General features: G+C 52.7%; 2 protein-coding genes and 1 long non-coding RNA gene across 4 annotated transcripts in view; 1 reads left to right on the forward strand and 2 right to left on the reverse strand.

Moving 5' to 3' along the window:
- RPL36 (ribosomal protein L36) overlaps window positions 1–27,953 on the reverse strand; it is a 459,247-nt gene that overhangs the window by 228,064 nt on the left and 203,230 nt on the right. The window lies entirely within an intron of this gene.
- Window positions 904–2,349, reverse strand: ZNRF4 (zinc and ring finger 4). Its single transcript, XM_050770543.1, has one exon. It carries the CDS (start codon window positions 2,265–2,267, stop codon window positions 978–980), a length of 1,290 nt encoding a protein of 429 aa, XP_050626500.1. The 5' UTR covers window positions 2,268–2,349; the 3' UTR covers window positions 904–977.
- LOC126942923 (uncharacterized) lies at window positions 2,452–26,918 on the forward strand. Its single transcript, XR_007721651.1, has 3 exons — window positions 2,452–2,712; window positions 13,036–13,250; window positions 26,828–26,918. It is a non-coding gene; the product is annotated as an uncharacterized LOC126942923 (long non-coding RNA).

Consider the following 27,953-nt stretch of genomic DNA (forward strand, 5'->3'; position numbering starts at 1 on the left):
CCCTTGCCTCCTTGCATTTTTTTTTTTTTTTTGAGGCAGGGTCTTGCTCTGTCGCCCAAGCTGAAGTGCAGTGGTGTGATCATAGCTCACCTCCCAGGCTCCAGCAATCCTCCCACCTCAGCCTCTCAAGTAGCTGGAACTACAAGCATGCATCATCACACTTGGCTAATGAAATTTTTTTTTTCTTTTTTGAGACAGAGTCTCACTGTCACTAGGCTGGAGTGCAGTGACACCATCTCGGCTCACTGCAACCTCCGCCTCCCGGGTTCAGCAATTCTCCTGCCTCAGCCTCCTGAGTAGCACGCAGCTGGGACTACAGGCCCGCACCACCACGCCCAGCTCATTTTTGTATTTTTAGTAGAGACACGGTTTCACCATGTTGGCCAGGATGGTCTTGATCTCCTGACCGCATGATCCTCCCTCTTTGGCCTCTTAAAGTGCTGGGATTACAGGCGTCAGCCACTACGCCCAGCCTAAAAAATTTTTTCTGTAGAGGTGGGGGTCTTGCTATGTTGCCCAGCCTGGTCTCAAACCTGTAACCTTGAGCGAACCTCCCACCTCAGCCTCCCATCCCATCACACCTGGGATTCCATGAGACATCAGAGGAAACGGAGTAAAAGGGGTTGGAGAACTCTGTGGCACCTTTGCAACTTTTCTGGAAATCTAAACTGGTTCCAAAATAAAACGTTTATTTTAAAAGAAAAAGTGTGAATGAAGAATAAGGCCATCCAGGACCAGCAGCCCGTGTGCCCGGGACTGGAACCAAAGCACGGACGCCCCGTCTCAAAGCCACTCCGGCACCACGGTCACAGCTGCCCCGAAAAGGGCCCCCAGCCCTCACCTCCCCTCGCTCGCCCGCAGAAACAGGCACTGGCCTTAGGCTTGATGGGGGATGGGTGAGAATCCGCTTTCAAACCCACTTTATTCTTTTCAGACCAGAAACATTCCTCATCGCCCCCCCTCCCTACCCTAGATCTTTACTGACCAGGGGCCTCAGGAGGGGCTGGGGAGACAGTGGTATCCTCTGCCTCCAGGGACGTGGTGCTGCAGTGGCAGTGGGGGCTGGCGCGGCCCAGCAGCTCCAGCCTCCGGGAGCGTAGCCGGGCTTGAATGGCCCAGATGGGGGGCCGGTGGCCCGGTAGGGAGGGGTCCTCGTCGCTGAAGCTGTCGGTGGTGGAGTCAAAGCTATCTTCCGTGCCGGCCACCGACTGTTTGCACACGGGGCAGGAGCGCCGGGGGGCTTGGGAGAACCAGGGGTCAATGCACTTGCAGTGGTAGGTGTGGGAGCAGGGCAGGATCTTGAGTTGGTCGCCCTCCTCGTACTCGTCCAGGCAGATGGCACACAGGTCGTTGCGTCGCGTGAAGGTGCGGACCTGCGCCTTCTGGCAGGTAGACGTCTTCACCGGCCGTCTGTGGCTGCAGCAGGCCTGGGCCCAGAGCCACAGGCGGTTCAGGACAAAGAGGGTGGATACGACCAGGGCCAGGGTACGGCCCAGCGCCCAGGACACGGTCAGCACGGGGTGACAGTCCAGGTCGCGGCACGGCGGGTCGTCCGGCAGGAGCAGCACGTGGGCCGACTTGTCGCAGCCCAGGATGACCCGAAGGTCCTGCGAGGCGGCCTCGCCCACGAACACCGAGGGGATGGCGATCTGGCCCCTCAGGTCCTCGGAGACGTGGGTCATGCTCACGAGGTCGTCGGAGTGGACGTTGTGCACGATGGCCGCCTCGAAGCCGGCGCGCTGGGCGTTCAGTACCTTGAGGTCGAAGGTGCAGTCGTAGCGGCGAATCAGAGCGATGGCGCCCAGAGAGCGGTTGCCCAGTCGCGGGGCCTCGACGGGATGGCACGCGTTGGCTGGCTTGACCTCCATCAGGTAGCCCCGTATGCCCTCGGGGGCCAGCGGGACGCCGAACAGCGCTGGCAGATCCGCAAAATCCACCGAACTCGAGTTGTCTTCCAGCATGGCCCGGACTACCGCCTGCGCGGGCACCTGGAGCACCGACAAGACCAGCAAGGCTTTGACCGCTACCAGGGCTTGGCCTGGCCGTGGCCACCCCATGGTCACCCGCTTCGCCGGCTGTGTGCTGCTAAGTCCCACTGGAGATGGCAGGCAGGGGGCCTTTGGGCATCTCCGGGGCCTCCCAGAGGGCCTGTGGCCAGGATGCGAGGGCAGTTGAGTTGGAATGACCGCGTGGCTCAGAGGCAGTGACACGGCCACCGCGACCCTGGTGGCTCTAGGCATTAAGGGCTCCGGACGGCAGCGCAGCATGCATCATGTCTTTGAAGGCCGGTCTCAGGAGGTGCTGGCGCAGGTGGCCTTTCTGGCAGATGACACGGAGACCAGGAGTCCCCAGGGTTCTAGATGCCCCCAGCTTCTGTGACATCGCCCTGGTACATTCTGTCCCAGGAGCTGCCAGCTGCCTGGGCCTGTAACCAATGGATCATTCCTAGGTCTGTGATTTGCCGGTGCCCGGGCAATCTTTGAGAAAACTTCTTGAAGGCTCAGGGCATCTTTGGACCCAAAGAGGCCCAGGGATGCCACAAAAGGGCTGCTGGCCCCTAGCGGTGCAGATTCAGCCCTCACCATGCTAAGACTCTACCAGCATCAGCTTCTGGAGGTTCCTAGCAACACACTGTAGAAGGTGCGATGTTACCCTTGTCTAAGACTCCAAGAGGGACCCAGACTTGTTCAAGCCACGCCCCCCTACAATGAGGTCAGTGCTTAAAACCCAAATTCCTGACCCCCTCTCACCATCCCTCACTCTGCTGCGGCCACATGGGTCTCCTTGCTGTTCCTCCAATACACCAGGCAGGATCCTGCCCCAGGGCCTTTGCATGGGCTGGGCCTCCTGCCTAGAAAGCCCTTTCTCTCCGTAGCTGGCTCTTTTGTGCAGACTCAGATCTGAGTTCATATATCCTCAGAGCCCAGCTGGACTTGATTTGGAGGGAGGGTGAAGTGCCGGGATCAGGGTGGGGCTGGTGGGGGTCAGGGGTCCCAAGTCCTCACCGCCAGGTTGGCCTCCAGGCTTGCACCAGCTTCATTCTCTTTCCTATAGCATTGCTTCTCCAGCGAGGTCTCCAACTGTGCCCCCGGCCTGAGCTTCAGTCCTGGGCATTGGCCTCACCTTCTCCCCAGTCCCCATCCCCCAAATTTCATACCCTCAATCTGTCTGCAGCCCACTCAAGTCGGATTTCTGTCTCTGCCATTCATAAGCTGTATGACAGTCGGGCACGGTGGCTCAAGCCTGTAATCCCAGCACTTTGGGAGGCCGAGACGGGCGGATCATGAGGTCAGGAGATCGAGACCATCCTGGCTAACATGGTGAAACCCCATCTCTACTAAAAAATACAAAAAAAAAAAAAAGCTAGCCGGGCATGGTGGCGGGCGCCTATATATAGTCCCAGCTACTCGAGAGGCTGAGGCAGGAGAATGGTGTAAACCCAGGAGGCGGAGCTTGCAGTGAGCTGAGATCAGGCCACTGCACTCCAGCCTGGGTGACAGAGCAAGACTCTATCTCAAATAAAAAAAAAAAAAGCTGTATGACATCAGCTAAATTCCTTAGCCTCTCTGGGCCTCAGCTTCCAGACCTGTAACATGGGCATAATAGTCTTTCCCATGCTCTAAACTCTCCCATGGCGCCCCATTGCCCTCCAGGTAAAGGCCACACTCTTCTCTGTGGCCTGCATGCACCCCTGCGGTTGGGCCCCTGCCAATCTCTGAAGCCTGGATGATTTGCAATGCCCCAGAGGCATCTTGCTTTGCTCCCCTCTAGAATTTTGCAAATGCCGTTCCCTTTCCCTCTGCCTGGAACAGAATTCTTGCTCCTCAACTTCACTTTGTCAGGCTGACTACTTAGTCTTTAGGTTTTCTGTGTTGGCCTAATACCTCCCAGAGCAGCCCTCAGCCAGTGACAGATGGGAAGTGGTAGATAAATGCCCCCACTCCCTCCTCCCTCTTATGGGACAAATCGAAGTATGTTCTACCGTGTCTCCTAGAGGTCCCCAGTCGAATGAGCCCCAGAAGTCAATGAACCCAGTACTGTCTTGTCAATGAGCCCGCTACTGTCTCCCTCCCTTCCCCACCCACTTCTCTCCCAGAGCTTCCTGAGCTCACCTCCCACACAAATCTCTTATGCCATGCAGTGGGTGGAATTGTGGCCCCAAGAAGAGATGTGGAACCCCTAACCCCTGGTTCTGACCAACCCCTGTCAATGGACCTTATTTGGAAATAACATCTATGCAGCTCTTTTCCTTCTAAGAAAAGGAGAAAAGGCCGGGCACGGTGGCTCATGTCCGTAATCCTAGCACTGTGGGAGCCCGAGGCAGGCAGATCAGTTGAGGCCATGAGCACATGCTGCCATCCCCAGCTAATTTTTGAATCTTTTTTTTCTTTTTTGAGATGAAGTCTCGCTCTGTTGCCCAGGCTGGAGTGTAGTGGCGCGATCTCGGCTCACTGCAAGCTCCGCCTCCCAGGTTCACGCTATTCTCCTGCCTCAGCCTCCCGAGTAGCTGGGACTACAGGCGCCCACCGCCACGCCTGACTAATTTTTTTTGTATTTTTAGTAGAGACGCGGTTTCACCATGTTAGCCAGGATGGTCTCAAATCTCTTGACCTCGTGATCCGCCCACCTCGGCCTCACAAAGTGCTGGGATTACAGGTTTGAGCCACTGCGTCCAGCCTTAATTTTTGTATCTTCATAGAGACGGGGTTTTGCTATGTTGTCCAAGCTTGTTTCAAACTCCTGACCTCAAGTGATCTGCCCGTCTCAGCCTCCCAAAGTGCTGGGGTTACATTCATGAGCCACTGTGCCCGGCCCCTGGTGGCACTCCTGCCCCTGCTCTGTCTCCTGCCACAAACAGAGGCCACACTATCCAGAGACCACTGCCTTGGCCACTGTGGACGGCCCTTGCAGGCCAGTGCCACCAAGCAGAAGCAGGTTTTTCAGTCCAGCAGGCATGAGAGGAGGCGAGGGTGGAAAAACAGAAGCAGAGCGGGACAAATGTAGTGGTCAGGCTCGGGTTGGCTGTGGTATGCAAGACCGAACTGCAGCGGTGTAAGCATACAGGGTTGATTTGCTTCTGAATGTGAAATGTGAGTAGTCGGTCCTGCGATGGCATGAAGATGTTGTGGTGTCTGCAGCCCAGACACCTTCCATCCACCGTATCCTCAGTAAGTGGCCTCCTCCTTGTGGGACAAGGCAGCTGCTTGAGCTCCAGCCATCACATCTACCTCCCAGGCGATGAGGAGGTAAGAGTGAAGAAGAGCTGACCCTGCCCCTTTAAGGACACTTCTTGGAAATCCCAGGCACCACTTCTGCTCACACTGCATTGGCCAGAATTAGTCACATGGCCATGTCTGGCAGAAAGCTTGCTGGGAAACGTAGTCTTTATTCTGAATGACCAATTCTTCAGCTGAAAACCAGGGCTTCTATTACTATGGAGGATGAGAGAACAGATGTTGGAAGTGTCCAGCACCACCTGTCACTCAGACACACTTGAGTAACCTGGCCTTCAATGACTGCCCAATACATATTTTTTGAATGAATGAATCCCCACACCTCCAGCTTAGGCCTCCTTCAGTGGTAAGTGAGCTCACTGTCCCTGGGAATGGAAATCAGCTTTTCCCGGGCCCTTCTGTGTACCAGACTCCAGGCCATGTGGCTTCACTCCACCATTCAACCACTCTGAGCCTCAGTTGCCCCTTCTGTAAAAAGGAGGTAGCATCAGCACCTGCACCACGGGGTTCGCTGAGCATGAACAGTGATAAGCATAGTGCCTGCCACCTACAAAGTGCTCTATCTGAATTGTTGATGGCTTAAGTGACCTGTCCACAGCCCAGTTATAATATTAGGTGATCACAGCTACTTGGGAGGCTGAAGCAGGAGCATCGCCTGAGCTACAGTAAGCTACAGGCTACTGTGAGCTCTGATCATGCCGTTACACTCCAGCAGTGGGCCACAGAGCAAGACCCCATCTCTAAAAGTAGATATTGAGTGATCAAACTGTGATGGGGAAAACTCAGGCACTGTGCCAACCCAAAGGGAGGCACCTGGCTTATTCTAGAGAATCTAGAAGGCTTCCTGGAGGTGGTGTCTTCTAGAATGAGATCGGAATGAGCAGTAGATAATGCTATGAACAGGAAATGTGATCCTGGCAGCTAGAACAGCACAGCAAACGCCCTGCCTGAGTAGCCTGGTTTGGCATCCAGTAGATGCTTAATAAGTGAACATAGAACTTCCTGCCATCACTCAGGGCCTGCCCCCTCTGCAAAAGGGTCTCAGCTTCATCCCGGCTTCCTCAGTACCCCAACAGCCAGGCCTGGGCCCTTCTCCAGCCGCCTCCACGAAAGCAGAGTGGTGCCAAGGACTGGCAGCTTAACGAGGCTGGCCCGTGCCAGCCCCGCCAGCCCCCACCTTGGCTGCTGTTCTTCCTGAGAAGCTGCCGAGGCCCCCTCCTGCCCAGCCAGGTGGTGCCCCGTCTGTGTTTGTCTAAGGGGGAGTGTGGCCAAATGGGGAAACTGAGCCCCAGAGGAGGGGGGCACTTGGGGATGGCAGGAGCCTTCAGAACTGCCACTGAGCAATGCAGCCTGCTGGGCGGATGACCACGCTTTGCAGGAAACTTCACTGACCCCCTGCAGCCAGGGCCAGGTTCCTGTGGACGCCCCCCCTTCCAGAGGGGGGAAACTGAGTCTGTGACACGGGACCAGACTCACTAGGACTACAAAGCCGCAAAGTGACTGAGCTGGGATTCGAACCCTGGCCCCATGAATGCAGTCACTGAGTATTTAGGGTTCCCCACTCAGTGCCTGCATCTGCGCTGGGAAATACAGGGGACTCCAAGAGTTCTTGGGCCCCTGCCCAGCCCTCAAGGAGTCCCAGGCTTTGGGCGAGAGATGGACCTGAACAGCCAGGGCTGAGGGAGCCCAGAGAGTGGGGTGCAGGGCAGGCTTCCTGGAGGAGAGGAGATTTCAAGTGAACCTGAAGGACAAGTAGGAACTTGGCAAGAAAAGTGGAAGTTGGGGGAAATAGCACACGGGAGGATTCCCGGTTCACAGTCCGTGCGAAGGGACAGGAGGTGCAGTTGATTCTGAGCATTTTGGAAAACTGCAAAATAAGTCCTTAGGGCTAAGATGAGGGAGGGCTGGGATGTTTGAGGACTTAATTACCAAGCGAACTTAATTACAAAGCAAAGGCATTTGCTCGTGTTGCCACTGATTTGTCTATTCTGCCATTCAGCAAGCATTCCCTGAGGCAGCACCCCGGCTGGGCAAGGCTAGGTAGGTTCCAGGGCATCTGCAAATGAGGATTAGGGCTTTTCACAGGAGGACTCAGGGAGCTAAGGGCTGGTGCCTGCTGGATTAAACCTCCCCATACTCCTGCAAGAGAGGCATGTTAATCCCACCTTCCAGATGAGGAACAGAGAGGTGATACGATTTACCTGAAGCCACACAGCACACCAGGGGCCAAGCCTGTGTTCAAACCCGGGTTCACAGAGCCCCGTGTGCTTTGCTCTTTCACTCGACTGCCTTTTTTTTTTTTTTTTTTTTTTTAGAATGAGACAAGGTCTTGCTCTGTTACCCAGGCTGGAGTGCAGTGCAGTGGCGCAATCTCGGCTCACCACAACCTCCACCTCCTGGGTTCAAGCGATTCTCCTACCTCAGCCTCCTAAGTAGCTGGGATTACAGGCATGTACCACCATGCCTGGCTAATTTTTGTAGTGGGTTTTGTCATGTTGCCCAGGCTGGTCTTGAACTCCTGCCTCTTGATCCATATTTAATGAGCACCTACTATCCGCTAGTGCTGTGCTGGGGACACTGCTGTGACCAAAAGAGACCACCACTCTCAGGGAGTTTAGTATCTAATGAATTGCAGTGTTTTTTGTTGTTGTTGTTGTTTGTTTTAGTGCAACAGGGTGATGGAGTAGCAGGTTAGGGAGGGGGCTGGTGAATTTAGTTAGGAGTGATCAGGGAGGGCCTCCCTGAGGAGGTGACATATGGGCAGAGACTTAAAAGATGGGAACGATTCAGCCGGGTGCAGTGGCTCACACCTATAATCCCAGTACTCTGGGAAGCCGAGGTGGGTGGATCACGAGGTCAGGAGTTCGAGACCTGTCTGGCCAATATGGTGAAACCCCATCTCTACTAAATATACAAAAAATTAGCCGGACGTGGTGGCATGCACCTGTGGTCTCAGCCCTTCAGGGGGCTGAGGCAGGAAGAATCGCTTGAACCCGAGAGGTGGGCGGAGGTTGCAGTGAGCTGAGATCGTGCCACTACACTCCAGCCTGGCGACAGAGTGAAACTCCAAAAAAAAAAAAAAAAGAGAGGGAAAGATTCAACCACAGAAAGACATGAAGGGAGATGTGGGGAACAGTATTCCAGGCAGAGGGAACAGCAAGTGTGGAGGTTCAGTGGCAGGAAACGTCGAAGAGGGCAGTGTAGCCAGAGGAGACTACATCGGCGAGCAGAGGAGAAGTGGTCATTAACATTTAGTCTACAGGTCTACGAGTTTTGACAAATGCATGATCATGGAACCCCACCACAATCAAGATACAGAACAGTCCCATCTCCTCAAAATGCTTCCTCATGTCCCTTTGTCCTCTGCTGGGAATGCTCCAGTGGACAAAACCTGTCTTGGTCAGGCATGGTGGCTCACGCCTGTAACCCCAGCACTTTGGGAGGCTGAGGCAGGAGAGTCGCTTTGAGTCCAGGAGTTTGAGACCAGCCTGGGCAACATGATGAGACCCCGTCTGTACTAAAAAAAAAAAGGAAAAAAAAAGAAAAAAAAAAAAGTCAGGCGTGGTGGTGTGCACCTGTGGTCATAGCTACTTGAGAGGCTGAGGCAGGAGGATCACTTGAGCCCAGGAGGTTGAGGCTGCAGTGAGCCACGATTACACCATTGCACTCCAGCCTGGGCAGCAGAGGAAGACCCTGTCTCAACCAACAAAAAACAGGCCAGGCACGGTGGCTCACTCCTGTAATCCCAGCACACTGGGCGGTCAAGGCAGGTGAATCACCTGAGGTCAGGAGTTCAAGACCAGCCTGGCCAATATGGTGAAACCCTGTCTCTACTAAAAATACAAAAATTAGCCGGGCGTGGTGGCTTGCACCTGTAGTCCCAGCTACTCGGGAGGCTGAGACAGGAGAATTGCTTGAATCTCGGAGACGGAGGTTGCAGTGAGCTGAGATGACGCCACTGCTCTCAAGCCTGGGCGACAGAGCAAGATTCCATCTCCAAAAAAAAGGAAAAAGAAAAAGAAAAAAAAAAAACCAGCCAACCAACCCTCACTCCACCCCCACTCACACACATACCCTAGTCTCTGCCCCTAGCCCTTTCCTGGAGTTAAAGACACACCCGGGGGGTTCCCTGAGCAATTTCCAGAACATCATTATACATGGGAGCATACAGTGGGCGGCCTTTTGTGTCTGGCATTTTTCACTCTGCAGAATGCAGTTGAGAATCACCGACATTGTTGCGTGTCTCGGGTGCGGTTTCCTTGTGACTGCCGAATAGTGCTCCGCTGCGTGGAGGTGACCGGGTTTGTTTATGCAAACACACCTGCTGGATCACTTCCAGTTTGGGGACATTAGGAATAGAGCTGTTAGAAACAGCCAGGTACAGGTTTTTGCACGGACCGGACGCATGTTTCCATGTCTCTTGGGCGAGTTCCCAGGAGCGGGATTGCTGGGGGGGTTTGGTGAACGTATGTCTAACTTCATAAGGAGTTAAGGGGTTGCACTGTTTTGCCTTCCCATGGGCAGCGTAGGAGAGCTTCGGATGCTCGCCATCCTCACCCGCTCTTGGTATTGTCAGCTGAAAGAATTTTAGCCGTTTTAGCAAGTGTGAAGTGATATCTCACTGTGGTTTGGATTTGCATTTCTCCAGTGACTAATGGCATTGAGCATCTTTGCACGTGCTTTTTTTTTTTTTTTTTTTTTTTTTTTTTACCATCTGTGTGTCTTCTTTGGTGAAGTGGCAGTTCAAGCCTTTTGCCACAGGGAGCTGATTAATGCTTTTAAAGGCTTCCTTTGATGCGGAGAGTGACGGGCGGAGAGGTGTGGAGAGGGAGGAAGTGACGGTCTTGATCCAGGCAGGAGCCGATGGGTGGGCGTGGAGGGGTGAAAGTGGGCCAATTCTGGAGGCAGAGCCCTTGGCTGAGATGTGGAGGAGCCAGAAAGGAGGCGCATCCAAATGACAGCTGAGAAAACTGAGCCCAGAGAGGGAAAGCGACTTGCCAAGGTTGCACAGCAGAGCAGTGGTAGAGCCAGGATTTGAACTCATTTCTGAGGACTCCCTGACCCCAGGACTGCCCCAACTGTGTGAGGATATCAGAGCTCTGATGGGTCCCTCCTAGTGACTTGGCTTGAAATGTTCAAGAACAGCAGTTCCATCTTTTTTTTTTTTCTTTTTTGAGACAGTCTTGCTCTGTCACCCAGCCTGGAGTGCAGTGGCGCGATCTCGGCTCACTGCAACCTCCGTCTCCCAGGTTCAAGCGATTCTCCTGCCTCAGCCTCCAGAGTATCTGGGATCACAGGCGCCCACCACCTTGCCCGGCTAATTTTTTGTGCTTTTAGTAGAGACGGGATTTCACCATGTTGGCCAGGCTGGTCTCGACCTCCTGAACTCAAATAATCTGCCTGCCTCAGCCATCCAAGGTGCTGGGATTACAGGCGTGAGCCACCGCACCCAGCCAGCAGCTCCATCTTTTCAGGGGCTCAGGCCAGAAACTTGGGATTCCAGCTCAGCTTCCCTCTCCCTTTCTCCGGACCCCTCCCTCAGCAGGCACCCTGGGCTCTGCTCTGAAAACCAATCCTGAATCCAACCACTTATCCCTGTACTCCTGCCTCCAGCACTGTCACCACTCATAAGGACCAGCCCAGTCTCCACCGCCCTGGTCTCCCGGATCCCACCCTCAACCCACCACAGACTGTTCCCTCCACAAAAGCCAGAGGGCACCCGTGAGCACCTGAATCAGGCACCATCCCTCCTCTGCCTACAACCTTCCATGGCTCCCACCTTCCTTGGGTCAAAGCCCACGTCCTCCCCATGGCCCACAATGCCTTGCAAGACCTGCCCCATCCCTTCCCCGCCCTCTCTTCTGCCCCTCTTCCCTTCACTCTGCTCCAGCCACACAGGCCTTCTCGATGTTCCTCCAACACGCCAGGCATGGTCCTGCCTCAGGGCCTTTGCACAGGCTGTGCCTCTGCCTAGGATGCTGTTTCCACATGGCTTCCTCTCTCACTTCCTTTGATTCTCAGATCAAATATCACTGCCTGATTGAGGCCACCCCTGGCACCCCGTTTAAGCTGCAACTACCCCACCTTGCGGAACCTCACTTCTCTTCCTTGCTGAAGTTTTCCTCACTGGATTTACAACTCTCTGACATAATGTTTTGCTTTTTAAAATTACCTGTTTCCCCCAATAGACTGTGAGCATCTATTTGCTTTGGAGACTTTGGAGACTTTGTCTCTAGCATGCCCAGAATATAGATGTCACCCAGTAGGTGCTCAGTGGTTATTTAGCAAATGAATGAGTGAGTGAATGAAACGCTCGCCAGGAACCCCCACATTCTCCTGAACTCCCCCTCAACAAGCCTATAAATGCTGAGGCAGGAGGATTGCTTGAGTCCAGGAGTTCGAGACCAGCCTGGGCAACATAGTGAAACCCCGTCTCTAAAAAAAAAAAAAAAAAACCAAACCAAAACAAAACAACAACAACAACAAAAGCCAGGTATGGTGGTGTGCACCTGTGGTCCCAGCTACTCAAGAGGCTGAGGCAGGAGGATCACTTGTGCCACAGGAGAGCCGTGACTTGCCCAGGGCCACGTACCCCGAAAGGTGCAGGGCTCGTCAGATCCCCTCGGAAAGCAGTCTCTGCTTTGGTGAAAACCCAACTCACAGTCAACAAGGGCTGTTAACGCCCTCAGTGCCTGGCCTGTGCTCCGGGTCTGAGCGGGGCTCCGGCCCAGGGTCCCTGCTGGAGGTGAGACAAATGTGGAGAAATACAGGGCTACAGCGGCATGGAGGCCCAAGCACCTCCCTCCCCCACACAAAACCCAGTGCAGGTCCCTCTTGCCCTTTGCCAAGGCTTCAGGGAGGAAATGGGGGCAAAGAGTGTGGAAAGGAATCCCAGTGTGAGCTGAGGAGGCCACCTTCAGGATGGAACCCCTGACTATGTGCTTGCATGCCTGTGGCGACGGGGAGCTCATTCCTGCACCTGAGTCATTCTCTGTTTTTAAAATGTATTTTATTTATTTATTTATTTATTTATTTATTTATTTATTTATTTTTGAGACATGGTCTCACTCTGTCACCCAGGCTGGAGTGCAGTGGTGTGATCTTGGCTCACAGCAACCTCTGCCTCCTGGGTTCAAGCAATCCTCCCACCACCTCCCGAGTAGCTGAGATTACAGGTGCCCACCACCATGCCCAGCTTATTTATTTATTTATTTTCTATTTTTCGTAGAGATGGGTTTTCGCCATGTTGGTCACGCTAGTCTCGAACTCCTGGCCTCAAGTGATCCTCCCACCTCAGCCTCCAAAAGTGCTGGGATTGTAGGTGTAAGCCACTGCACCTGGCCCATTTTTCTTTCTTTCTTTCTTCTTTTTCTTTCTTTCTTTCCTTCCTTCCTTCCTTTCTTCCTTTCTTTCTTCTTTCTTTTTTTTTGAGCTGGAGTCTCACCATGTCACTTAGGCTGGAGTGCAGTGCCACAATCTCAGCTCACTGCAACTTCCCACTCCTGGATTCAAGCGATTCTCCTGCCTCAGCCTCCCAAGTAGCTGAGATTACAGGTGCCTGTCACTGTGCCTCGTTAATATTTGCAGTTTTAGTAGAGACAGGGTTTCACCATCTTGACTAGGCTGGTCTTGAACTCCTGACCTCAAGTGTTCCTCCCGCCTCGGCCTCCCAAAGTGCTGGAATTACGGGTGTGAGCCACCACACCTGGCCTGGCCCATTTTTAAATGGCTCTGACTTTGAATTCCATTGGCCTCTGCCTTGCAATGTACGGGTCATAGCTCTTGCTGTTTGTCCACACAGGCGCTGACTACCTAATTCTTCAGGTCTCTGCTGGGCACCCAGTCTCTGCCTGCCTGGGGCTTCCAGTCCAGTGGGGAAGTGTGACCAGGCAGGGGCAGGGTGATTAGCGCTGTGATGGAGGACACACAGGTCCCGCAGGCACCCAGAGAGGCACTTGCCTCAACCTGGAGGATCCAGGAAGGCTTCCTAGGAAGGAGGCGTCCACGTCAAGACTCGTAAGTAAAACCAAAGCAATTGGGCAGGGGTGGGAAGGATGATCCGGGTGGAAGGAACAGGATATCTGAGGGCCCAGGGTTGCAGAAGGCACAGGAATTCTCAACCTTATCGAATACTTTGCTCCTTTCAATACACATACACAGTTCTCCTAATAACAGAGATCTCCTCAGGAGCCTGAAAATACTTGGGTTCAATTATTCTAGAAAGACAAAGGATAGGCCGGGCATGGTGGCTCACGCCTGTAATCCTAGCACTTTGGGAGGCTGAGATGGGCAGACTGCCTGAACTCAGGAGTTCAAGATCAGCCTGGGCAACATGGTGAAACCCCGTCTGTACTAAAATACAAAAAATCAGCAGGGCGTGGCAGCAGGTGCCTGTAATCCCAGTTACTCGGGAGACTGAGACATGAGAATTGCATGAACCCAGGAGGCGGAGGTTGCAGCAAGCCGAGATTGTGCCACTGCACTCCAGCCTGGGCAACAAAGTGAAGTTCTGTCTTAAAAAAAAGGAAAGAAAAGAAAAGAAAAGACAGACAAATGTCAACAACTTCTGCTCTAATCAACCCCATTTTCCAGATGAGGAAACTGAACACAGAGGGGTTAAGTGACTTGCCCCAGGGCAAACAGCAGGGACAAAGCTAATATTAAAATTCAAAAGTCCATCTCTGCATGTCAGGGGCTCGTGCCTGTAATTCCAAACTCAGCTTCTTCATCTCGGTTTTGGGAGGCAGAGGTGGGAGAAACACTTGAACCCAGGAGTTTGAGACCAGCCTGGGCAACACAGAGATCCCCATATCTACAAAGAATTTAACAATTAGCTGGGTGTGGTGATGTGCACCTGTAGTCCCAGCTACTTGGGAGGCTGAGGCTGGAGGACTGCTTGAGCCCAGGGGTTTGAGGCTGTAGTGAGCTATGACTGCACCATTGCACTGCAGCCTGGGTGACAGAGAGAGACTCTGTCTCTATAAAAGGAAAAAAAAAGCGCCCACTTCCAGAGGCTGTTGCTATTTCTGTACCATCCCCATGAAGAACGGTCAGAGTGGGCCGGGCGCGGTGGCTCACGCCTGTAATCTCAGCACTTTGGGAGGCTGAGGCGGGCGGATCATGAGGTCAGGAGATCGAGACCATCCTGGCTAACACGGTGAAACCCTGTCTCTACTAAAAATGCAAAAAATTAGCCGGGCGTGGTAGCGGGCACCTGTAGTCCCAGCTACTTGGGAGGCTGAGGCAGAAGAATGGCATGAACTCGGGAGGCGGAGCTTGCAGTGAGCCGAGATCATGCCACTGGACTCCAGCCTGGGCCACTGAGCGAGACTCCGTCTCAAAAAAAAAAAAAAAAAAAAAAAGGTCAGAATGAAGGAGTTCATTGTGGAACAGGGACAGAGTGATCTGTCCCTCTTAGGCCAAGACTGCTCAGCGTGTCCTTCACCCCTGGCTCTGTCCCAGTTCCTTATCCCAACCTCCTTTGGTAGGTGCCAACCCTCTCTAATGTGGGCTAAGAATAGTGGGCTCTTCACCTCCTGTGTCCCACACCCTCTGCTCCTCATGATACAACCAATGAGAGGCAGATTCCCAGAAACTGTTACTGTCACTCCCAGAGGTCAGTGGAGGAGGCTGGCTGCCAAAGATCTCAGCCCTGACAGTGTGAGGAAGGCCATGATTCATCACCTGGTCCTCCCTCCTCCCGCCTCCTCTGTCCCCGCCTCCTCCCCACACCCTGTCTTCTTCCTAGCCCACCCCTCACAGCCTCCCAGCCAGGCCCAGGAGGGGAGGACGTTTTTAGGAACAGATGGCTGCCTTCCTTGCCCAGCACTCTGCCAGTTAATTAACGCCGCCTGTAATTAAACTTCCCACAAATTAGCTGTCAGCTACGCTAAAGGGAACCGTCCCTCTCAAATGCCACCTTGACTTACTGAATTGTGAGCCTTGTCGACAAAATAATTAAAGGCAGGAGGAGGCAACCAAAATTTGGACCCTTTCTTTTTTCTCCCCCTAATATCCCTATTGGCGTCCATAGCCAAATGTTTCCAGGCAGTTCTTGGGAATACAAAGCTATTTTTTTTTTTTTTTCCTGAGGGTTCATGACTAATCCCTTCCATTGTAGAAGGAATCTTTATTGAGCAACTACTGTGTGCCAGGCATGGTGCTGGAGTCACTGCCTTCTTGAAACTCACATCCTTGACATAATGTTTTCTTTTCTTTCTTTTCTTTTCTTTTCTTTTTTTTTGAGTCTCGCTCTGTTGCCCAGGCTGGAGCGCAATGGCATAAACTCAGCTCACTGCAACCCTGCCTCTTGAGTTCAAGCGATTCTCCTGCCTTAGCCTGCTAAGTAGCTGGGATTACGGGCCCATGCCACCACACCCGGCTAATTTTTTTGTGTTTTTAGTAGAGACGGGGGTTTCGCCATGTTGGCCAGGCTGGTCTCGAACTCCTGGCCTCAAGTGATCCACCTGCCTCGACCTCCCAAAGTGCTAGCATTACAGGCGTGAGCCACCACACCTGGTCAACATGTTTAAAAAGGAAAAAAAGTAAATGAAGTTATTGCAACTAGGGGAAGAGCATTTCAGCCCGTGTAAAGGCCCTGAAGTAGGACTGCACTTGGTGTATTGGAGGAAAAGCCAGGAGGCCTGTGTGGCTGCAGCAGAGGGAGCAAGGGAGAGACAGGGAGGAGAGGAGGGCAGGGAGGGGATAGGGCAGGTCATGCAGGGCCTTGTGGGCTTCAGTGAGGACTTGGGCTTTGACCCAGAGGAAGATGGGAGCCATGGAGGGCTGTAGGCAGAGGAGAGATGGGGCCCGATTCAGGTGCTCACCTGCACCCTCTGGCTGCTTCAGAGAGGACTGTGGGGATGGGGGTGGCAGTGGCCAGGGTGGAGGTGCCTCACCTGCTCTGGGAGGGCAGTGATGGGGCTGGACCAAGATGGAGACAGGAGCGGGGAGAAGTGGGTGGATCTGGGATAGACTGCAGGCAGAGGTGTCGGATTGGCTGATAGATTATACATAATGGAGGGGTCTGGGGGAGGGAAAGAACAATTTCAAGCCTGGGAAGCAGAAGAAAGGGACAATGGATCCACAAAGATGTCAGATTTCCACAGAGCGAAGCCTTTTTCAAAGAGCAAATTTTTCAGCCTTAGATGAGCCAGCTGCCAAGGCCCAGGGAATGTGGCTGGCTGGAGTGAGACCTCCCGGACCTGTCTCCCCTACCCCCACCCCAGCATCAAGGATGAGGGTGAAGGTTGAGGGAGGGGGTCCTGATGGCTGCAGGGTCAAGCCCCCGGCAAACCCTGCAGGGGAGACGAGATCGGCAATTGCCCCCTGGCTGCAAAAATTCAATCAAGCCCTGGGGTTAGAGGAGGACTCCGGGCCTCACCAGGTAAGTTAGAAAGTCAATGTGGACATCCATGTTCTTCCACCTACCAGGATAACTTGAAGCCCTGCGGGGCAGATGTCAGGCCCCTGAAGTACCTCAGGGCCTTTGCACAAGCTATACTTACTGCCTGGAGCCTCTCCCCTCCCCTCCCCTTCTCTCCCCTCCCCTCCCCTCCTTTTCCCTCTTCTGACGGAGTCTCGCTCTGTCACCCAGGCTGGAGTGCAGTGATGTGATCTCGGTTCACTACAACCTCTGCCTCCTGGGTTCAAGTGATCCTCCCTCCTCAGCCTCCCAAGTAGCTGAGACTACAGGCACCCGCCACCACACCCAGCTAATTTTTGTATTTTTAGTAGAGACGGGGTTTCACCTTGTTGGTCAGGCTGGTCTCGAACTGCTGACCTCATCGCTACCCCTTTCTTATCTTTCAGGTCTTTGTTCGGGCATCACTTCCTCCAGGAAGCCTCCCTGATGCCCCAGCCTGAGTCAGGTGCTCCCTCTGGGCCCAGCCATGCCTGTGACTCTCCCATCATGGCTCTGATGCTGTAAAAACCCAGTGCTGTAAACACGATGCTCTGCATCCTTCTTCCCTCACTGGACTGTGAACCCGTAAGGGCCAGGTCTGTTCTAATCACCAGTGCTTAGAAGAATTTGGCTGGGCACGGTGGCTCAGGCCTGTAATCCCAGCACTTTGGGAGGCTGAGGGGGGTGGATCACTTGAGGTCAGAGTTTGAAACCAGCCTGGCCAACATGGTGAAACCCCATCTCTATTAAAAATACAAAAAAATTAGCCAAATGTGGTGGCACATGCCTGTAATCCCAGCTACTCAGAGGGCTGAGGCAGGAGAATCACTTGAACCCAGGAGGTGGAGCTTGCGGTGAGCCCAGACTGCACCACTGTATTCCAGCCTGGGCGATAGAGCAAGACTCCATCCCAAAAATAAATAAATAAACAAATAAATAAAATAATAACACATGTCCTGAGGGAGCTTCCTGGGGTGATAAAAATACATCTGGAAGGAGTTAGTGGCTACACAGGTGTATACATTTGTCAAAGTTCATCGAACTCTATCCTTAAATTACACCTCCATAAAGCTGATCCAAAGGGAAGATATAAGAATGCCATGAAAGGCCAGGCGCAGTGGCTCATGTCTGTAATCCCAGCACTTTGGGAGGCCGAGGCGGGCGGATCATGAAGTCAGGAGATCGAGACCATCCTGGCTAACACGGTGAAACCCCGTCTCTACTAAAAAATACAAAAAATTAGCTGGGTGTGGTGGCGGGCGCCTGTAATCCCAACTACTCAGGAGGCTGAGGTAGGAGAATGGTGTGAACCCGGGAGGTGGAGCTTGCAATGAGCCGAGATCACGCCATTGCGCTCCAGCCTGGGCGACAGAGCAAGACTCCGTCTCAAAAAAAAAAAAAAGAAAAAGAAAGAATGCCAAAAATACACGCTCACGGGTGCGCTCCTCCACTGCTGGTGGGAATGCAAAATGGTACAGCCACTCTGGGAAACAGTTTGGCAGTTCCTTAAAAAGTTAAACAGACACCTACCATACGACCCAGGCACCCACTGCTAGGTGTTTCCCCGAGAGAAACAGAAGCATATGTCCACCCGGAGACACGTGCGAGGATGTTCGTAGCAGCTTTCTTCGTGACAGCCAAACACAGGATGCAAACCCAAATGCCCATCCGCTGGTGGCTCGGTAAACAGACTGCGGTCCACCCAGGCACTGGAATACGACTCAGCAATAAAAAGGGGTGGACTATGGAGACACGCACCAGCTTGGATGAATCTCCAATGCACCTATGCTGAGTGGAAGATGACAGATTCAAAACATCAGTTTTAAAAATAGGCAAAGGAAACAGTGGTGATGGAGTAGGAAGATGCGCCTGGGAGGAGAGGGACAGTTCATGACAGGGGTCACCGAGATCTTTTGGGTGCTAGAATGCTCTTCCCCAGGGCAGGGCTAGGGTGAGGTGGTAGAAGGATCTTCCCCAGGAGCAAACTTTAAGGGAGCACCAAAAAACTCCCCAAACAACAATAAAAACTCAGCTATCAAGCTAAATAACATCTGACTGCATTTTCTCTTCTCCTCTCCTCTCCTCTCCTCTTCTCTCTTCTCTCCTCTCTCCTCTCCTCTCTTCTCTCTTCTCCTTTCTCCTCTCCTCTTTCTCTTCTCTTAATTCTCATCTCTTCAATTCTCTTCTCTTCAATTCTCGTTTCTTCAATTCTCTTCTCTCCTCTTTTCTTTTTGAGATGGAGTCTCGCTCAGTCACCCAGGCTGGAGTGCAGTGGCGTGATCTCAGTTCAATGCAACCTCCCCCTCCTGAGTTCAAGCAATTTTCCTGCCTCAGCCTCCTGAGTAGCTGGGATTACAGGCACACACCACCACGCTCAACTAATTTTCGTATTTTTAGTAGAGACGGGGTTTTGTTATGTTGTTCGGGCTGGTCTCGAACTCCTGATCTCAGGTGATCCACTGCCTTGGTCTCCCAAAGTGCTGGGATTACAGGCCTGAGCCACCTTTCTTTTCTTCCTTCCTTCCTTCCTTCCTTCCTTCCTTCCTTCCTTCCTTCCTTCCTTCCTTCCTTCCTTCCTTCCTTTCCTTCCTTCCCTCCCTCCCTCCCTTTCTCTTTCTTTCTCTCTTTCTCTCTTCTTTCTCTTTTTCTTTTCTTTCTTTCTTTCTCTCTTTTCCTTCCCCCGCCCCGTTCCTCCCTTCCTTTTCTCTCTCTTTCTTTTCTTTATTTTTTAAAAATTAATTTATTTTTTGGTGGAGTCTTGCTCTGTCACCCAGGCTGGAGTGCAGTGGCACAATCTTGGCTAACCACAACCTCAGCCTCCCGGGTTCAAGCAATTCTCCTGCCTCAGCTTCCCAAGTGGCTGGGATTACTGGCCTGTGCCACCATGACTGGCTAAGTTTTGTATTTTTAGTATAGACGGAGTTTCACCATGTTGGCCAGGCTAGTTTCGAACTCCTGACCCCAAATGATCCACCCGTCTCGCTTTTTTTTTTTTTTTTTAAACAGATTGGGTCTTGCTCTATTGCCCAGGTTGGAGTGCAGTGGCACAACCACGGCTCACTGCAGCCTCCATCTCCTGGGCTCAAGTGATCCTCCCATCTCAGCTTCCTGAGTAGCTGAGATCACAGGCATGCACCACCATGCCCGACTAATTTATTTCATTTTTTGTAGAGATGGGGTCTTGCTATGTTGCTCAGGTTGGCCTCTAACTTGTGGGCTCAAGTGATCCTCCTGCCTCAGCCTCCCAAAGTGATAGGATTATAGGCATGAGCCACTGTGCCCAGCCCAATGCAATATTTTTTTTAAAAAAATCAAAATTAATGCAAATAAAATATCCAGATGGCCCATCAATGATAGACTGGATTAAGAAAATGTGGTACATATACACATACCATGGAATACTATGCAGCCATAAAAAGGAATGAGCTCACGTCCTTTGCAGGGTCATGGATGGTATTGGAGGCCATTATCCTCAGCAAACTAACACAGGAACAAAAAACCAAACACTGCACGTTCTCACCTAACAGCGGGAGCTGAATAGTGATGAGAATACATGGATACAGGGAGGGGAACAACACACACTGGGGCCTGTTGGAAGAGGGAGGGAAGGAGAGCATTGGGAAGAATAGCTAATGGATGCTGGGCTCAATACCTAGCAGCAAACTACCACGGCGAGCAAATGATCCATGCGGCAAACTACCACGGCACATGCTTACCTATGTTACAAACCTGTACAACCTGCACATGTATCCCTGAACTTAAAAGTTGAAGAAAACAAAAAAATCTGGGATGAACCGGGCACGGTGGCTCATGCCTGTAATTCCAGCACTTTGGGAGGCCAAAGCGGGCAGATCACCTGAGGTCAAGAGTTCGAGACCAGCTTGGCCAACATGGTGAAACCCTGTCTCTACTAAAAATACAAAAATTAGCCAGGTGTGGTGGTGGATGCCTGTAATCCCAGCTACTCAGGAAGCTGAGGCAGGAGAATCGCTTAAACCCGGGAGGTGGAGGTTGCAGTGAGCTGAGATCATGCCACTGCACTCCAGCCTGGGAGACAGAGTGAGACCCTATCTTAAAAAAAAAAAAAAAAAAAAATCAAACTTGCTAACAGAGAGAGAATTCCGGCCAGGTACGGTGGCTCATGCCTGTAATCCCAGCATTTTGGGAGGCGAAGGCAGGCAGATCACTTGGGGTCAGGAGTTTGAGATCAGCCTAGTCAACATGGTAAAATCCTGTCTCTACCAAAAATACAAAAATTAGCTGGGTGTGGTGGCAGGTGCCTATAATCCTAGCTATTCTGGAGGCTGAGGCAGGAGAATCGCTTAAGCCTGGGAGGTGGAGGTTACAGTGAACTGAGATCGTGCCACTGTACTCCAGTCTGAACAACAGAATGAGACTCTGTATCAGAAACAAAGAGAATTCCTTGTTCTGCTACTAGACTCACCTTACTCCCCTCCCTCTAGTTGGGGGCCCTAAATATTTATCTCCATCGGGCTGCTGGTGACAAGCACCCCTGTGTGTTTAGGTCAAAATTCACCCAACTGTATACTTGAGATTTCTGTGTTTAGGGTTTCCAAGTTTCATCTCAATAAGAAAGTTAAAAAAAAAGAAACGCGGCCGGGCGCGGTGGCTCATGTTTGTAATCCCAGCACTTTGCGGGGCCAAGGCAGGTGGATCACCTGAGGTTGGGAGTTTGAGACCAATCTGACCAACATGGAGAAACCCCATCTCTACTAAAAATATAAAATTAGCCGGATGTGGTGGCTCATACCTGTAATCCCAGCTACTCGGGAGGCTGAGGCAGGAGAATCATTTGAACCTGGGAGGCAGAGTTTGTGGTGAGCTGAGATCGCGCCATTGCAATCCAGCCTGGGCAACAAGAGCAAAACTCCATCTTAAAAAAAAAGAAGAAAGAAAGAAAAAAGAAACGCAGGCAGACAAAACAACCTTACCGGTTTCAAGAATACCCACAAGTTTTTTTTTTTTTTTTTTTTTTAAAGCCCATTCTGCACTTTGGGAGGCTGAGGCAGGAGGATCGCTTGAAGCCAGGAGTTGGAGACCAGCCTGGGCAACGTAGCGAGACCTTATTTCTATAAAAAATTTAAAACTTAGCCGGCCGTGGTGGCATGCACCTGTAGTCCCAGTTACTTGGGAAGCTGAGGTGGTAGGATCACTTGAGCCCAGAAGGTTGAGGCTGCAGTGAGCTGAGATCACACAACTGCGCCCTAGCCTGGGAGACAGAGCAAGACCCTGTCAAAAAAAAAAAAAAAAAAAAAAAAGCCAGTTCCAGTGGTTATGGGGACAGAAGGGGGAATATACAAAACAAGAGGCAGTGGAGCGGGGAGTGGGGATTAAGGACATATTTGTTGAATGAATACAGCGGTGGACGAGGAGATATGGCCCCCAAAGGCTCCTGGAGGCCACGGTAAATAAACAAGGGAACAAGATCATTAAGAGGGGCTGTCCCCTCCTGCCTCTGCCTACCCTCCTCACCCTCCATCCGCAGCACCGACTAGGAGAGGGAAGACGTGGCTGGTGGCCTGTCCCTCTTCCCTATTATCCTGGGAGCCCCGTGAGGACAGGGACCAGGGGCTGATGTCGCCACCGCTGCATCCCCAGTGAGTCTCTACTGGCATACAGTAGGCGCTCCATGCATGCGCGAGTGTCTGGGATGGGCAGTTCGGGGGTCTTTGACTACTGGGGGCATGGGGGTGTCTTTTGTCCTTCCTGCTCCTATGGGAGGAATCACGCGTCCCTGGGGGCAGGAGTCCCCCAAGTTCAGCCCCTGGACCCTCCTGGGCCCGAAAAGGGGGAGGGGCAAGTGAGAGTTTCACAGAGAGGGGGATGGGGGAACGCAGATGCCCAGGTGCCACCCTGGGAGGACCCCGCCCGCGTCTCGCAAGGTCTCCACTGCTTGCGGGGGACAAGGGAATGGGCTCCAGGCTGGCCAATGGGGGCGCAGAGGGGGCGCATTACCTCATCAGGCGGCGCGGCCATTGGCTGCAGGCGTCCAGTGGGCGGGAGCGGGGCGTGAGCTCCCGGGACCCGGGACCCGGGAGGGGGTTGCAGGGGCCAGCCCTGGAGGATCCTGTGGGAGGGGGGAAGGGGAGGAGAGGGGAGGGAAAGCGAGGGGGGAGTGCAGGAAATGGGGAATTTGCAATATCTGCGGGGCTGTGAGGGGGTCTTTAGAAGAGTGTCGCCCCTACTCCCTGTCCCCCAACTCCACGCTGCCCCCTACTCCGTGTTGTACCTCTCCCACGAGGGTCCCTCGCCTGGGCGTCTTGGTGGGGGAGGCGGAGAGGTGGGAAGAGCAGAAGGGGAATGAGAGGGTCCCCTTCCCGCAGCGAAATTAGCAGCTCCCTTCCCAAGGGTTCTTTTAACACCCTTCCCCCCCGCCCCCCGCCTCCCTGCACACACACACACATTGTCCCCAGGAGGCACGGACAGACGCACCCACCCCCACTCAGAACACACCTTCTTTTGTGGAACTGCCCGAGACCGCAGCATTCCTCCCACAGAATTCCAGGGAGCGCACATGGTCCACGGACATCCTCGGAGCACCCACAAGTGGTGGGGGGCAGGGCTCCATGTCTTCGAGCCTCAGTTTCCCCCGTGTGAAATGGGGTAGATTAAAGCCTCCACATCCCGGGACTGCTGTGAAGATTCATTCAATCAGGCAACAAGCCCTTACCCAGACGGGGTGCTGGGGATACGGCACCACCCAGTCGGGCCCAGAATCCAGCCTGAGGTCTGGTGGGGGAAAACAGAGGTAGATGGGCAGATACAGCAGGTCATTTCAAAAGACCATACCTGCCAAATAAAAGAAAAATGACGAAAATAAAAACAAGGGGATGAGGTGGAGAGCGAGTTGGATGTTACTTTAGACTAGCAATCAAGGAGGGCTTTCCTGAGGAGGTGATGTTTAGGGAGAATAAAAAGAAGCTGTGGGAAGAACTGGGAGAAGAGTTCCAGGTGGAGGGAACCAGCCTGTGCAAAGGTCCCGAGGCAGCACTAAGTCTGGCGGAACAGCGAGGAGGCCTTTGTAGCTGGAGCAGAGTGAGGAGGGGGAGAGAGGATGGAGGGGAGCAGAGGGTGGGGAAGGGATGGGGCAGGTCGTGCAGGACCTTTTAGCACTTAGTAAGGACTTGGGCTTTGACCCCAAGGGAGATGGAAGCCGTGGAGGGCTGTGGGTAGAGGCGGGATGGATGCTGACTCATAGGAGGTTCATAGGAGCTCTCTGACTGCTTGCTGTGGGGAGGATAGACTGTGGGGTGGGAGCCAGGGACCAGGATGGAGGTGACCCTGGCTCATCCAGATAAGCATTGATGGTGCCAGATCAAGGCTGGAACCACAGGAGGAGTGAGGAGAGGACAAGACCAAGGTCTATTTGGAGCCAACAGATTTCATTCTAGGAGTATTGGGTTGTGGGGGAGGTGCATCGGTGGTTCCTGCACAGGACTGGACCCACAGTGGTAGGAGGGGTGAACAGTAGTGGGATAGTTGGGTGGTCTTTTCCTTCCCCCACTCCCTACTCCAGGTCTCTACATTCAAGGCCAAATGAATGAGTGAGTCACCTCCAGCTGAGAGTGGCTGGGAGAGGTATACACTAGGCGCTGACTCAAACCTCCCACTCTGGCGCCTGTACTCCTGAGTCATCCACACCCCCTGCTCCTCACTGTCTCAAAGCCGGAGGGCCAAGTGTACCCCCCAAGCGAGATTAGTAACACATCAAACCTCTCTCAGCATCTCGCCCTCCTGCCTGAGAACCCCCATTCTGCGGTCCCAGCCTCAGCCCCACCTGATACTGAAATCTCCCCCAGGGTCCCCCTGGGTGGTTAGTGTGACCTTACTTTGCGTGCCTCCAGGACCAGGAAGCTCTCTGTTTTTGAGTGAGTGAAATATCATAGGAGTGGTCCCCAATGTTTTAAAAAGATCATCCTGGACTGCGTTCACCTGTTGTGAACCCTCCATGACTCCCTGTTGACCTCAGGACAAAGTCCTATCTCCTCAGCATGTCTTATGAGTGGTCTGGGCTCTGCTGACTTCCCCAGCTACACCCCTCTCCCCATCCCCACCCCACTTCCCACCCAGTCACGCTCATGGTTATAAGCATAATTCCTTCTCAACCTTTGCACAAGCTGTTCTCTCTCTTTGGAAGGCCTTTCTTCCTTCCTTTTTTGCTTGCCTGCCTCAAAGTATACATTTAAGCACAGTTTAGATGTCAGCCCTTCTAGGAAGGCTTCCCCCACCCCCTAGGGCGAGTGAAAGAACCTTGATCTCTCGTGGATACATTGTATCTCCCCTAATCTAGCCTTGCAGATTAGAACTCCCACTCGCCAGCTGCTGACTTCTGGGCTGGTAGCTGTTTGCAGGGCTCAGAAATTCACCAGCCATGGGTTTTTTGGTGGGGAAATTCTGTTCTTCCCAGAACTGTCCCTCTGGGTATCCCTGAGGACATCATTAGTTTAAAACCATCTCCTCTGATCTGCTCCCCGCAGGCCACTCCCCATGCAACCACAGCCCGGGAGTGGAGAAGTGGGGGGTTCCATTTGAAGAGTGATTGACTAACAGCCATTAGATTAATGGGCAAAGAGCAGTGTTTTCATTTCTGCTGCATCTACAAACTAAATGTTCCCATGTAATTACAATTAAGGACATGTTCGCCTGTGACAGCTCCTGGCTTCCTGGCCTCCCTAGCCGCTCTCTCCCGCCCTTTCCCGGGTCATTTGCTATTTTCTCCTCCTTTCCCCTCCTCTTTTTGGCCTTCTTTTCTTCAGTCCTCAGTTCTTCTTCCCAATTTCCTCATTTTCTCATTTCTGCTTGGAAACTCCTTTTCCTTCTTCTTTTCTTCTCTCTGCCTCTTCCTGTCTCTCTGCTTCTGTCTCTCTCTCTCTTCCTATATCTCAGTTTCCTCTATGTCTCTCAATTTCTGTTTATCTTTGTCTTTTCTCTGTTTCTATCTCTCTTTCTCTCTGTCTCTGCCCCTCTCTGAGTCCTCCCTCTCTTTTAATGATGTATAACTTATAAAGTGCTCAAATCTTGTGTGTAGCCTGAGGAATCGTGACATGGACATAGACCCATTTGGCTACCACCACCTCAAGACGGAGAACATTCCCCTCAGAAGCTCCCTTGGTGCTGCCTCGCAATTAGACCCTCTCAAGGATAACTGTACTTTTTTCTTGTTTTGAGACAGAGTCTCGCTCTGATTCCCAGGCTGGAGTGCAGTGGCACGATCTTGGCTCATTGCCATCTCCGCCTCCCAGGTTCAAGTGATTCTCCTGCCTCAGACTCCCAAGTAGCTGGGATGACAGGCAAGCTCTACCACGGCTGGCTAATTTTTTGTATTTTTAGTAGAGATGGGGTTTCACCATGTTGCCCAGGCTGGTCTCAAACTCCTGACCTCAAGTGATCCACCTGCCTCGGCCTCCCAAAATACTGGGATTACAGGAATGAGCCACGGTGCCTCTCTTTAGCCTTCCCAACCCTAGCGTCAGACCTCTGCCCCCCAACCCTGATACTGGGACTAGAGTGTCCTTGACACCTCCTACCCTCCCTAGTTGCCCTTTCAGGGCAGGCACAGATGAGGGCTATGGGCCTGGGGTGAAGGGAGGCCTTCTGTGGATGAAGCAACCCTTTAGGAGAGCCAACTATGGCCCCCCTGAGCTCCCCAGGGGACATTACAGGCCAGGACCCTTTTTGTCCTAAAACCTTTTCTGATTCTGGTCTGAAAATCCCCTTCCCTAGGCTTTTTTTTTTTTTTTTTTTTTTTGAGACAGAGTGTCCCACTCTGTTGCCAGGCCATAGTGCAGTGGTGCGATCTTGGCTCACTGCAAGCTCTGCCTCCTGGGTTCAAGCAATTCTCCTGCCTCAGCCTCCCGAGTAGCTGGGACTACAGGCGTATGTCACCATGCCCAGCTAATTTATTTTTTATTTTTTTACTTTTTTTATTTTTAGTAGAGTCGGGGTTTCACCATGATGGCCAAGATGATCTTGATCTCTTGACCTGACCTCGGGATCCGCCTGCCTCGGCCTCCCAAAGTGCTGGGACTATAGGCGTGAGCCTCTGCGCCTGGCCTCACTAGGTTCTTCTGAAGACAAACGCCCTTCTGGGGTCCCAGAGCCCTCTGACCTGACCCTACAGATGAGCCTTTTGGCTCAGGAAACTTTGCTTTTCCTTCTCTCTCTACAGATGGTACAACTGAGGCCCAGTGTGGGGTGCTCGCCCAACGTCAGACGGTAGAGTCTGAACCTGGTGCCAGTAGGACCCAGGCCTGCAAGGGGACAGCTTTGAGCTCTGTGGCCTCAGGATGGCTGTCCCAAGCCTGTGTCCTCACCTGTGAAATGGGAGACTGGATGTTGGGCCAGGTGCCCTGATGATCTCTGAGGCTATCTGACCTGGCTGCAGGGCGCTGATCCCCTGGACCCCGCTCCAATCAGGTGGGTGATACTATGGGGAGCGGCACGGGAGCTTTCTTCCTGCCTGGGAAGTTCAAGGCCAAATGGGGGCTTCCCGGGACAGAGAGCAGGTTAAACAATTATCTGCCTTTGGTCCTCTGGTGTCATGGATTGGTTGGAGCTCTCCCTGATGAAACGGGATATAGGATGGACATGTTCAGTCACTTGTCCCCAGCAAATTCCGGTTTCAATCCCACCTCCACTCCTTTGCTTAGGCCTGTCCACCTACTGGACCATCCTACTCCTTGCTTTCCTGCTTACCCAAAGCCTCCCAACCTCCAAAGGCCGGACTTGAGCCTCATGCATCTTTTTTCTTTCCCTACAGTAGTCTAGCACAGGGCTGTGTCTCTGGTTGGAAAAAAAATACCAACAGTGGTCTGGGTGTGGTGGCTCATGCCTGTAATCCCAGCACTTTGGGAGGCTGAGGCAGGTGGATCACTTGAGGTCAGGAGTTCGTGACCAGCCTGGCCAACGTGGTGAAACCCCCATCTGTACTAAAAATACAAAAATTAGCCAGGTGTGGTGGTGCACCCCTGTAATCCCAGCTACTTGGGAGGCCAAGGCACAAGAATCTCTTGAACCTGGGAGGCGGAAGTTGCAGTGAGCCAAGATGGTGCCTCTGCACTCCAGCCTAGGTGACGAAGTGAGAATCTGTCTCAAAAAACAAACACACACACACAAAACCAACAACGATGACCTTCATCACCATCACCATCATCCTGCGTTACTGAGCATTCTGTGTGTGCCAAGCCTTGTGCTGAGGATTTAACTTGAATTCTCGTGGATAATCCAGGCCATGGTTCACAAGGGTCTTCTGAAATAAGCCCTGTCATTGTTCCCATTTTCCAGACGAGTAGGTA

Source organism: Macaca thibetana, chromosome 19, assembly GCF_024542745.1.
Source record: "Macaca thibetana thibetana isolate TM-01 chromosome 19, ASM2454274v1, whole genome shotgun sequence".
NCBI classification, from domain to species: Eukaryota; Metazoa; Chordata; class Mammalia; order Primates; family Cercopithecidae; genus Macaca; species Macaca thibetana.

Coding starts and splice junctions, on each gene's coding strand:
- ZNRF4 (XM_050770543.1), bottom strand. CDS start 2,267: ATGCTGCGCTGCCGTCCGGAGCCCTTAATGCCTAGAGCCACCAGGGTC.